General features: G+C 39.4%; 1 protein-coding gene across 1 annotated transcript in view; it reads right to left on the bottom strand.

Moving 5' to 3' along the window:
- RAB11FIP2 (RAB11 family interacting protein 2) overlaps positions 1-12,540 on the bottom strand; it is a 36,246-nt gene extending 23,706 nt beyond the window's left edge. The window contains exons 1-3 of the mRNA XM_019642966.1: positions 11,752-12,540; positions 5,878-6,320; positions 4,693-5,164 (exon numbers count right to left, since the gene is read on the bottom strand). Coding sequence (XP_019498511.1) covers positions 4,693-5,164; positions 5,878-6,320; positions 11,752-12,104 — 1,268 coding nt within the window. The 5' untranslated portion in view covers positions 12,105-12,540. The remainder of the gene's footprint in view (positions 1-4,692; positions 5,165-5,877; positions 6,321-11,751) is intronic.
- Positions 12,541-12,961: the final 421 nt, after the last annotated feature.

Here is a 12,961-nt window from a genome sequence, read left to right on the forward strand (position 1 = left end):
CTTAGTTAGGGCCCTGTAAGCAAAGCTAACATGACTAAGTTGTCTATTCAACTATGAGTTAACACACACAACTCCTTACTCCTCTTCATCAGTAAGGTCTTACTGAACGCTTATGAAGTAAATGCTTTCATTTGGATCAGCAATTTTTAAACCTGTCTAAGAATCAATGGGCAGGTTTTAAAAAGCTGATTTTTATTTCAGGCCCATTCACTAAAGATTCTAATTCAGTCTGTGGTAGGATCCAACAAGCCGTGGTCTAGGAAAATCCCCAGGAGCCCAATGCTCAGTACTGAAGCCGTGCACGGATCCAGGTGCTGTGGGGCACCCACGAAAGGAGATTCAGCACAACCATTATGACGCTTACACAGCTCAGTAAGGAGGACTAAGACCTAGATACAGTAAACATCGTAAGGCAATTGGGTTGCTCTGTATCAGCAGAAATCCAAAAAAGGGGCCACCATGTTACTAATCGGGAAAGAATTACAAAGCTTTTAGTATGGCGGGTAGAGAGGCTCAGGACATCAGGCAAGTTAAGAGTGCATTCCACCACTGAGCCAAGGGATGGAGATGGCAGGGCTAGCGAGGGCCTTGGGGTAGAGAGGTGCAGTAAGAAAATTCACTTAGAACGGAGAGGTGAGGAATAGTAAAATTAAAGTTGTACAGTTAAGAAAAGCCTAAAACGCAAAAAGCCTTGAAAAACAGAAAGAAGAGTTTGGAGTCGGTGTTACAAATCAGTGTTCTTCGACTCTCTTGAGCTAGGCTTTCTTAAACAGAACAATGTGCCCTAAGTACAAAACAATAATGCTAAGTGCTGTAACAAATAAATGCAAAAATTGCAGTAACTTAATACTCTGAGAATGTCATTCGGACAAGGTTAGGTGGCCTTCTACATGCATTCAGAGACCAAGGTTGGTCCTATCTTATAGGTTTTGCCCTCTCAAAGATTTCCATTCAGCTAGTGCAGGGTTCAGCAAACTATTTTTGTAAAAGGCCAAACAATATTTTTGGCTTAGCAGGCCACACAGTCTACTACTCAACTCGCACAGAAGTAGCCATGCGCAAATGGGAGGGCTGTGCTCCAATAAACATTATTTACAAAAACGGCAGCAAGCCAGGTTTGGCCCCCAAATCTTATTTGCAGCCCCCGGTCTCGGGTATGGAGGAAGAGAGGCAAAATGAAGCAGACCTGGAAGTGGTACACGTCTCTTCCACTAACTCCTGAATAAGCCAGAACTCAGTCACCTGGTCCCCAACGAACGTCTAGCTGTGTCTGTTTAACAAACAAAAAAAGGCAAATCTGGTTTGGTGAACACACCCTCCAGTTTCCACTTTCCATCGGTAAAGAAGAAGTGGTTGTGAACAAATGATTGAAAATGATATAACAAACATCTCGGTGTATTTGTTTTTGGGAAACTATACACTGCTGATACTGGGAGATGGAAGAGCCTGACTAAGAGCAACTGCAGGAAAAAGCATTTCCAAAAGCCCTGTTCTTGGTTGAAGTAACCTGACAGAAAGCCTAACTCATTTCCCCTATCAGTTCTATGCAAGACTATGGGATCCATTCCAAGAACAGAAGCAAAATGCAGTCGCTTTGTGATTCACAGGGTGATCTCTTCAGGTGGATTTTACTGACACTAAGAAATAAAAACTAGAACTACTAAGGAAGTTTTCCTCGGTACTTTAAACATTTTTGGCATAAAGCAAATCATACACGATTCACTTAGAGGGTAAGAGTATATGGGGCCGGCCGAGTGGCGCGATGGTTAAGAACTCGCTTGGGATGCCAGAGGGCCCCGGTTCGGATCCCACATATGAGGGCCAGTGACACTGCCCTCCACAGCTAAGATGCTGAACAACAGCTCAACCTGGAGCTGGGCTGCCGTGAGTCGCCGGCGACGGCGTAGGCTGCAGCCCCTGTGGCAGTGGGTTGCCATGGGCTACCGTGTGTAGCCAGCAGCCAGCGTGAGTGGCCAGCAGCCGCAGTGAGCGGCCGTCCAGAAGCCGGCGCCTGATCTGCCTCACCAGGGAAGAGCGCAATGACGGTGCCAACTTGGGCCAGTGAAGCAACATCCTCCACAACTAGATTGAAGAACAAAAATGACAGCAACTTGTCTGTTCCCCTTCCCCCAGTTCCCCAGCACTGTTCCCATCCCCCCAATTCCCCAATAAAAATCTTAAAAAAAAAAAAAAAAAAAGAGGGTAAGAGTATGGTTACCACACACCTGCACGCACAGGTGAGCCAGTTCACTCACGAGAACACAATCCAGTTGCACAGCCATGTATCTTACCCTTAACTTTGTTCAGCATCCTCCTTGGGGCATGAGAATCCGGGAAACTCTATAAAGAGACCTACTTAGCACTACCGGAAAAAATACTTCACAGCATGTGTCCCAGTGATGGGAGTCTGCAGCTTCAAAAGTGCATTTGGTTTAGATGTTAACGTGAGAAATCTAAAATGTCTCATCTGACTGAAGTGTGACACTGGGAGGAAAGCAGGAGAATGTGTTATGGACAGCCAAAGCCACCTCCACTCTGTCCTCCCAAATTCCACCCAAGATAAAGCTGCTTTTCAGAAATCTGAACTGCACTCTCTTCCCAGATCTATTTATACTCGAGCCTTTTGGAATATACTATCATTAGAGCTACCCCTTTTTTGCAAATGTTTTAAATTTACCACAAAGATGGTTTGTGACACAAAAAGGAAGAGGAACTTCCCAGGAATTGACCAATGTTTCTGTCCTCATATCTGGCATCTCACAGAATGCGAAGATGAAAGAATGTGAACAAAAAGCCTTAGAAATTAAAAACCTACTTTTTTTTATATACTTGCAATCATTTTATACATGTCATGAAATAGCTCTAATTGTGATAGAAAACCATTACTATTGAAGTTACCCAAACGAGCCCTAAATCTTGTAAAATGCCACATTCACTTTTAAAATCTGTGGCAAGAAATACCCCAAGTATAGGGAAATTAAAGGTTTGAGGACACCTATTTTTCCATATGTTGCCATAATTTAAAAACATTATTTTCCTACCATCTCCTATGTTTTTTGCTTTTTCTTTGACTCTAAAATTATATAAATTAGCCAATCTCTAAGTTATCTCAGAGAGTTGTTTACAACAATCTTCTTCAACCAAAGTTCAGTAAAGGAGAAAAAAAGCAAATGTATTTCTATTTACCCCTTCATATAGGACTTAATGCAGTCTGTGAAGTACACTCTATAAAATACCAAAATAAAATATTTGAGAACAGTGTATCAAAACTATGGGTTCTTTAATACAATATTAATGCCATATGATAAAATGTATTTCTTTGGGGAATAATCTATAAAGAAAACTGACCAATACTTTCTAAAGCCACAGCAAATAACCATTGATTGCTAAAAGAAAACAAAAGAAATACACACTTCCCTTTAAAAGGTTTAAATGCATATTTTTTTAATTAAAATTTATTGGGGTGACAATGCATATTTTAATGTGTCATTAGAAAATTAGAGGAGAGATGAGAGAGCACAGCCTAAAAGGGTGATTGTTAATACTATATTTTCTGTGTATAGTGGGACCAAAAAAAAAGCAGTTTTTTTAATAAAATATGACAAGACAGTATATAAAACATAATAGCAGCCACCATTTATGGGTTCCCTATTTGGGGTCTGGCTTTGTATTATATACTTTATCATCTATCGTCACTGAATCCTACCAAGTAGGCATTATCTTCCTTGTTTCAAAGACGGAGATGTTGAGTTTCATATAGAACAGAGCTGCTACGCCAAGGGTCCCACTCAGGTCTTTACACTATACATTACTGTCTCGAGGAAAAACTGTGTTACATGGCAAACATTCGACCTCACTCTTCTATGGTAACTGTTTAAGATCTCAATAAATTCATCCTGCTCTTTGAGTGAGGTTTCCTTAATTGGTTATTCCATCGTTCACTTCTGCAAAATCCATAATCTTAAATGCATACAGTTCCAACTTGTCTTAAGGAATACGAAAAGTACCACTGCATATGTAACTGAGAACTCAGATTTTGAAAACCTTATCTTTATGATGATAGTGATTATTTCTATGACTATAAATCACCATACAAATATTCTCTGATATGTTTACAGTACCCACAAGGGTCAATGAATTCCAATAAACATTCACAAATAAAACTACTTCTAAACAGCCATTTGATAAGGAGAGTTAACCATTAATACTTAAGTCAGTATTTCTTTTTTTTTTTTTTAAGTCAGTATTTCTTAAAAAACAGCCCATGGGCTGCGACTGGTTCACTAACCCTCTCCAGATAACCCATGGACTAATTCTTGGAAAATAATACATAGAAACACAACATATAATCTAAATTTCTGGCTTTTCTGGCTTGAATTAATACCGCTGGTGATTCACTCTCACCACATCTCATCAAAAGCTATGCCGTTCTCTCCATAATTTCGGTAAGTTCTGGCTCACACAAGTAGAAACAGACTAGGCTAGGGATTAAGAATCTTTCATCCTTCTAAGATAAAAAGTTCAAATCCAAAGACGTATGCAACGTTGTCTGGCACTATAATTCATTATAAAAATAGATTTTTTTTCCAAGTGAAATAAAAGGAATTTAGAATACTCAAGTATTTAAAAGGAATATCTGATACTTTTAAGTACAATATTTTCCAGAGCAAGCTTCCCCCATGTTAAGCTTACCTTGAAGGTGGCATTATATTTGCAGCCCTGAATTTTGTTGTAAACGGATTAGTTGACTCATAATCAAAATAGTCCTGACGATTTTCACTAAACGCATTAGGTGATTTCAAGTCACAAGGGCTATCGGATGATGCCCCATTGTTAAGTTTATCAGATCTTCTGCTATCTTTTTTCCCAGTCACTCTTTCAAACAGGCTAACTTTCTCCCTTTTCTCTCTTTTATTTTCTTTTCTTGCTTCAACTGATTTTGAAAATAAATTCACGCTGCTGTCCCATGATTCACTGCTTTCTTCAAATGGATTTTTCTTCCTTGGCAGTGTCGCAAATTTTTGGGGTAATGATGCAGTCACATTGGTAAATGGGTCATTTTGTCTTCCGAGAGATGATTCACCTTCATCCACGCTGCTGTCAGGTTGGTTCATTTTCGAAGTATCAAAGCTTAATGTTCTTCTGTGTGGCGATTTGAGACTTGCTGCAAACAATTTTGTAGTTAGTACATAACAGTGACATATTACATCACACAATTTGACACATTCTGTGTGCATACTGCTGCTTTTAGAATGAGAACAATTAGCTATTTAAAGATATTAACCTTTAAAATAATCAAAGAAAACAGTCCTAAAATGCTAAGGTATAGCAGCCTGAAGTATGTGGGCTAACAGCAATTAGGATATCACAAGACAATCAGTAATTTACTCCCCTCAGAAAGAAACAATCACAACAACAAACTAGAATGTCAAAACCAGAGGTTCCGCTCAGCATGGTAGTGCTATAAATTCTCAGACTTTTTTTTTCATCATTAGCATTAAATTTACTTTCTTACTTCTGAACATAAAAGGTTTTTTCCTAAGAACTTTCTGATTAAATGGAATATTCATTTGTGCTGCAGGCTTTCAAGACAGGAAAAACAGCAGTAAAAAAAAGAAGCCAGGCCAGGAAAAGTGGCTGGGACTTATTTTTATTATCATCATAACAAAAATGCAATACTGAATTCAGATAGACTCTGCCTTTAATAAACTTATCAATTTTGAGTACAGCAGGTACTCAGTAAAAGACTGGATCACTAAATTTAGAAAATACTACCAAGAAACTAATCTTTATTTTCTAATCTTAGAACTTAAACTTTAAAAATAAAAGGGTATTTCAGGCCAGTGAGGACGCAATTAGAAAGAATGTGTCACTTACCGCTTTCCGGAACTGCTCCAAAGGAATCTATCTGGCGCCCGTGAAGATGCGTTTGACCAATGGTGCCAGACTTCAGTTTCTCAGAAGATATGTGGGCCCCAGTTAAATCAGACATTGAATGTGCTGAAGAGAGTCGCTGAGGACCCAAAAGGAAAGGCTTTTTTGGTTTAGATTTCATCTGCATTTCACCACTTGAAAATTCAGAATTGGCATCAGGCAAGTGAGAACTTGGAATGATTGCAGAAGATGTATCAGAAAATGTCCCATCATTTTTTCTACCTTTCATCTTATCTTTTAATTTTGCAAAAGGAGATCTTGTTTTGTCCTTCATGGATAAGTCAAACATACTTGCTGTCATATTGTTCCTCATGAATTGAATATTGACCTTTATCTCACCCCTGTTTTTGGCTCTTTTTCCTTGTTTAGATTCTAATCTAAACCACCTTAAAGAGAAGGAAAAACTGAGTTGTAACATGTATTGAAGAGAGGATATCAAGCTTTGTTATATACAAATAACTTTTGAGGTAACGCTACTGGCCATCAAGGCAATGCTGAGCAGTGAATGAGAAGCTGTCGGCCAGAGGACTTCTGGATTTACTCATCGTTTAATTTTTTAAAACTTATCACTGTCACATATACTGAAAACACAGGTCTTCAGTAAGTTTGAAAAGGTTTTTCAGATAACCTTTTCTTTATGATTTGCAAATCATTCATCATCAAAAATTCTTACCAATGAGAGTTAGTATGTTTCCTTCTGGGAGAAGTGTTACAAATGGCCTAAAAACATTTTTTAAAGTTAAACAACAAGGAGGTACAGACTCTGAAAGAATCCATCGATCAATACAAACTATTTTTGAGCATATTCCTTAATGATAATCACATTTTTTATAAAATAAATATTTAGCCCCTATCCCAACTGTAACTCTATTAAAAGAATTTTGTTAATGTTGGAGGTCACTATATATAGTTTGCTAATCATGAAAATTGCACATGACATAATTTAGATTAAAGTAAAATGGGTCAAAGCCTTTTCCTATATAAAAAATACAAAATGAACAAAATGCAAAAAGTAACAAAGAGTAACAAATCTTGCAGTTTCTGAAGAAAAAAGCTTAAATGTTTTCTGTTAGAATCTACTTGCTTCATTTACTATTGCTACTGTGAGAATACTGAATAAAAATTATTTTAACTGGAGCCAAATCTTATGCTTTTATAGTCACTTCATTGTATGACATTGCCCACTGTTAAATGATGTATAAAAAGCAAAGTTTATTTTGCTTTCATTTATAGGATTTTTATCCATGAGAAAATCTCCAGTTGTCAGTGTCACAAGTGGTCATTCTATAGGGCAAACAGCCAAAAAACTGCAAAATCAAGCCTAGAAGCGAGTTTCTACAATGTGTTCACATTACTTAACCATGAAGCATAATATCCATTGCTGCAGACAGATTATTACCTAAATATAGCTCTATCAAGTGTAACAAATTTTCCTGGCTACAAAGGAACTCTGATCTAATTTTTGCAGAAGTTCCTTCTCTCATTGTTACCAACAGGATGTGCCCACAAGAAGATACATTTACTATACATCACGTGGAGGATTGGTTCACAGGTCTTTCTGGGCAGGAGAGAAAACTGGCACGTAACATATATACCAGCTACACCTGAGCAAGTAACACCCAAGAGAAATACATTCTTAATCAATACGGAGCAATTCAATCAATTAAGATCTAGCTGCATCAAAACAAGCAATTTTTTAAAAAAGAATATTTTACAATAGCATTAACCTGAGGCCCTAAACCGAGATAACCCCTTATCTGAGGCAAACGGTGAGATCTGGTGAGATCTGGTGAGATCTGAAAGCACCTGGACGAGAGATGACAGCAATAAACTTTGCGGAATAGAGAACCCTGAACAACCCAAAACTGAGTGCTTGAAAAGCCTGGAAATGAAATAAGGATATATACCCAGTTATTGACTTAGTTTTAGAAAACAGAACCATTTTTTTTTTATGGATGAGAAATACTTCTGATGCTTGAGAAATACTCTGTAACATCCCAGGCTTTACAGAATATAGGTGAATACACTTTTTAAGAACTGTACCAAAAACACAACAAAGCAAAAACCCCAAGCATGCAGGATTTCCATATGTAGAACAAAGCAAAGCAAATCTGAGAAAAAAAAATTACCCAATAAATAAAAGCTGATGAGGGTAATCAAAATTCATAGAATTTCAGAAATAAGACCAAATAAATCATCTACTTTAACGTCTTTATTTCATAGATGTGGAAACTGAGGCACAAAGAATAAGTAACTTCCCAATATCAGATTCAAGTCAATAAAGAAAATATCCAAAGTTGATGAATAACATCTACATGAAAACAGAAGTTCTTTCGTATCTGATGAACCATGTACGTCAATAAGATTAATTGCAAAGCTGGTCATATATTACATGCCACTATATTTAATCAGGAGACATGAAGGACAAAGAAGGCAACGCAGGTTTCTACCGCTAGAGTATAAGCTCCATGAAGTTAAGTTGCCTTGCACTAGATAAATGCTTATTGAATTATTATTTCTAGAACTGTATTCTTCAAACAGCCAAGCTGTAATATATATATATTGTGTGTGTGTGTGTGTGTGTGTGTGTGTGTGTGTGTGTGTGTGTGTGTGTGTTGCATTGGTTTGTTTTTTTGGTAGGGAACACTAAAGACTTAGGTGAGCTTTAAAGAATGAAGCAAGTTAGGTTTTGATTACAATCTGTAAATGTAAATACAGTATTTTCCATTCTCCCCCAACCAAAAAAAAAAAATTTTTTTTAATGTGAAGAACTTTAACAAATATACTAATTTAAAATACAGGCATGACAAATAACTTTCGCTGCTTTGTTTTGAAAGTGATATAACAGGGAAGTCTTAATGAGACCTTCAAAAATCATCCCACAGATAAGACTTGTTTTCCCAGGCTTCAAAAAGATAAAATGAAGACATAGCATTTGGGACTTAGTGGATTAATGCTGATTTTTTTCACCTCTTGAGTGCTGGATTTAAACTGTATATGGCCTCTGTTCAATTTTTAGTGGGCACAGGTCCACGTTCTAAAACCACCACACATGTGGGAACTATTCCCAAGCAATTGGTGCTGTGTGGTCAGAAACAGGACAAGAATGGCAGTAAGGGTGCCAGAGGCCAGGACGCAGGTGCACTGCAGAGACGCGCACAAAAGTCCTAAAATCTGCATGTGTTTGAGTCATACCTAACTCTAGGGACTCTGATTGTTATTACTTTTCATAAGCATTAAAAAAAAAAATCAACATCACCCACTTCTGTTATAAAAAACCAATAGACATTACAGAGCAGCATGAACATTTTACCATTCTATTATTACACAGATTATTTCCTTAAATCTCGTGCCAGAACAAACCCAGACACCCATTCAAGTGGGAGACACAGAAGTTCTCTTTCCGTGCCCCACACAAAAGTGTTCAGGCTCAGACCCTTTTTCCCTTCTCCTTAAAAGAAAAAAAAAAAGTCATTTAATTTTAAGGTATAAAAATAAGTAATAGCTTTAGCTGTCACACATCTCCTATCATGACACAACTGGAAGACAAGCTGTAAATACTTGTCTTCAGTGTCAAGAGTAAAAAGTGTCACACCCAGCAGTTTCATGGGACTTCTAAATCAGCTGGTAACCTTCATCACTCACTTGAGTTTTCTAAAGAGCACTTGGGAATCTGCTGACAAGGTTCAGCCATGTGCAGAATATTAAATATCTTTCTTGCAATACACCGGTGGCTCAAATCTGTCTCTTGCTGTGCCACATGTACAGCTGTGCTGGAAAAGGAAACTATTAAATATATTAAAAAACCAGAAATATTACCCATAAATATATCTCATCAAATATGTGGTCCCCATTTATCCACAAAGAAAGAAAATGTGAGGGGTTTAATAACATATGAAAATCACTTTGCATGCAATAACCTCACAAGCCCTGTTGATAACATTTTAAAGCATTTTCCCCTAAAAGTTCTAAGCAATTTTATATAGTAGCCAACAGAGAATTTCCACAGGGAGGCTACAATATTATTGTTTATAGCTAAATGTAATGTAATTGTGATGCTGCTAAAGATAAGGAGTAAAGCAAGAAGAAACTTGAAAAGCTTACTTCATCCCCAGAATCTCTGGGTTCACAGGTGGGCCTACTTTTACGTGGAAAATTTACATTTCAGAGAAGGCCTGTAATACATCATTCATTAACACGAAAAGTACTGTAAATACAGTATGAAATTTGAAGTTACAATATACTTACAAGTTTACATTCAAAGCACTTTGAATATTATATTGTGTCATCCAAAGTTGGTAATTTGAAACAAATTATTTGATAATTATCCCTTTTCATTTTAAATTCTGATGAATTCCTCAGAGGAAACTGAAAGCTAGTTTGTAGTTATCAACAGTTTTATGAAAATCATTGATATATATTCAACTTTACACTTTTTAAAACTTTTTTCTCTCCATTTTCTCAAATTATTTTCATCTCCTTAACTAGTCTCGATATTTACCATCCTCAATATTTCTCTCTCTACCCTTCTAACCTTCATATATTAAATCTTAGCGTAAAGACCTGATTCAAAACTTTTTAAAAATAAAAATAAAAACTCCAACCAAGAGAAACTTGCAGGAAGACAGATATGAATGGAAAAGAACAAGAGGTGGTTGTTTTAAAATATAGAAATTAACATAAACGTCCAGAAAGTTATCATAAAAAAATTTCTAAAGGGGTAAATAAATTTCAGTTATGACTGAAAGAAACACCAAAGCTATTTTGGACATTTGAATTCCTCTTATAAATTCCACCTATATTTTTTTCTCTTATTAATGCCACCAATTAAAATAACGTTCTCTCCGACTAGAAACGTATTATAAATTTAAGGAATGGGTGAGTATACCTATCTCTGAAAATATACTATTTTCCAATTTAAGACATAATATCCTAGTGTTAACTTACATTACAGTTTTTTAAATTAGAATGTATCAATATGAAACTTGAAAGTCATATTAAAAAGGTCATGTTTCCATTGAAGACATCATTAAATCATTTCATCACAAGAATTTAATCACTGTTTCAATATGACAACATATTGTAGTCTAAACACAATGGCTTTACAAAACTAATTCTGAAGTAATGCACCAGGTCCGATATATTATAAATTCAAAGGAAAATGTTAGTGGGTTCAAGGTTGAGGATGTTTGTACATACTTTGAAAACTTTTTTTCTTTGAACAGCTTTAGGCTCCATCAAGATGTACTGACCCTGAAAAATGGTTGAGCTCAAATAAAGGCCAACTGTGTTTATAATGCTGAAAGGAAATATTGAGTTCTAAATTTGACAATTTATTTTTTGACAGCTTCAGAGTTATACTTACACACACACACACACACACACACACACACGCACCCCAATTATATTGGCAGACTTCCTTTTCTGCTATTTCATCTCCTGGAAAACTGTAATGTTTAAATTAAAGATCATAAGAAATTACACACGTTTTAGTTGGTCAACACTGATCCAGTCTTCTTATAAATAGTAAAATAACGTTAATTTACTTAAAATCCAGTGCAAAATATTCAATTACATAAGATGATTTACCTCAAACCACTGAGTAAGGAATTATTAATGACTCCATTTAAAAAAAATATGTCTTCACAAGGGCTAGTTTTACTTCAGATTCATGCAAATAATGGTGCTTAAAACTGGGTCATATTTCAATCCAAAAACCAAATGCCCCAGATTTACAAAAAACTTTCAAGAACACAAAAATCCATAAATAAGATATCGTTCAACTCCCCCAAATTCAAAATAAATTACATAACTTACTCTGTTTTCCTTCTTTGTTTGTCCTCAAAGATGTCATTGAGATTGATTGCCACCTGCCCTAAGAACTTATCCAGACCCACCAGGGACCTGTGCATCACTATGAGGAAAAGGATGTATTTCTCTGGATTCCCCTGCATGAGCAGCCCAGGGAGCTCGAAGGAGGCCTCTTCCTTCCAGACTGGCTCAAGGGTTTTCTCGGCTACCGAGGTGGAGTACTTTTCCTTGCCCAGCTGAATTATAGTGTATGTGTCATTGGTGCCACTTTTGCCTTTTGGCTTCAGATCTTTGGCTTGAAGCACTGTGACCTGCACGTGGGTCGGAAACCACTTTTGGGCTTGCTCGGACAGCATCATGCTGCCCGTTTCCTCCGCACCCAGCGCCCAAGCGCAGGCCGTGCAGTGCGCCTCCGGGAGGGAGAGCCTAAGGCCTCATCGCCGCATCCTAAGGGCACTTGACAGAGACGGGCAACCTGACAGCTGCCCCACGTCCCTAGGGCTGATGTCCGAGCGCCTCAATGGGGCAGCCCGGGGACACGGCTGCTCTGGGGAGGTCCCCTTTCCTCAGGAGCAGCACAGGGGCCCACCATTCCCCGGCCGCGCCGACCGGGCCCCTGGGCGCGCCCCGCCTCGAGTCCGCACCTTCACGCTCCGCCGGCCCCGGGGACGAGCCCTGGGCGGCGGCGGGCGGCTCCCCGGCCTGCGGGCAGGCGAGGCCTGGCCGCCGGGGCTCGGGCGGAGGGCTGCGGAGTTGGGAGGGCGCCCCCCCCGTCCTCCAGGCTAGAGCTCGCTCGCCCAAGCTCGCAGTCCCCGGCCCCCCGCCCGCCTCCTCTCGGCCGGGCCGCCCTCGCCTCCTCCGCGCCTCCCGCCCGCCCCACGCTGGCCCGCGGGGCCGGGCCGGGGCTCCTCCTCCCGACCCCGGTAATACGAACCGCCGGCGGCTCGCGCGGCCTCGCTCCCTCTAGCAAGCCTCTCCCTCCTTCTCCTCCCCCTCGCCTCGGCTCCTCCTCTCGGGCGGGGGCGGGGGCGGGTCGCCTGGGGGTGGCGTGGGACGTGGGGCAGGGGACGCGGGCGCTCCGGCGCCAGCGGGCCGCGGGCTGCAGGCCGATGGGCACCCGGGTCCGCCTCGCCCGGCCGGCGGCTCCTAGCACCGGGCGGGCGGTGGCGGCGGCGGCACTTCCGGGTTGCCCTTCTCCATGTTGATCTCGGGAACG

This window comes from Hipposideros armiger, unplaced genomic scaffold, assembly GCF_001890085.2.
Source record: "Hipposideros armiger isolate ML-2016 unplaced genomic scaffold, ASM189008v1 scaffold_74, whole genome shotgun sequence".
NCBI lineage: Eukaryota > Metazoa > Chordata > Mammalia > Chiroptera > Hipposideridae > Hipposideros > Hipposideros armiger.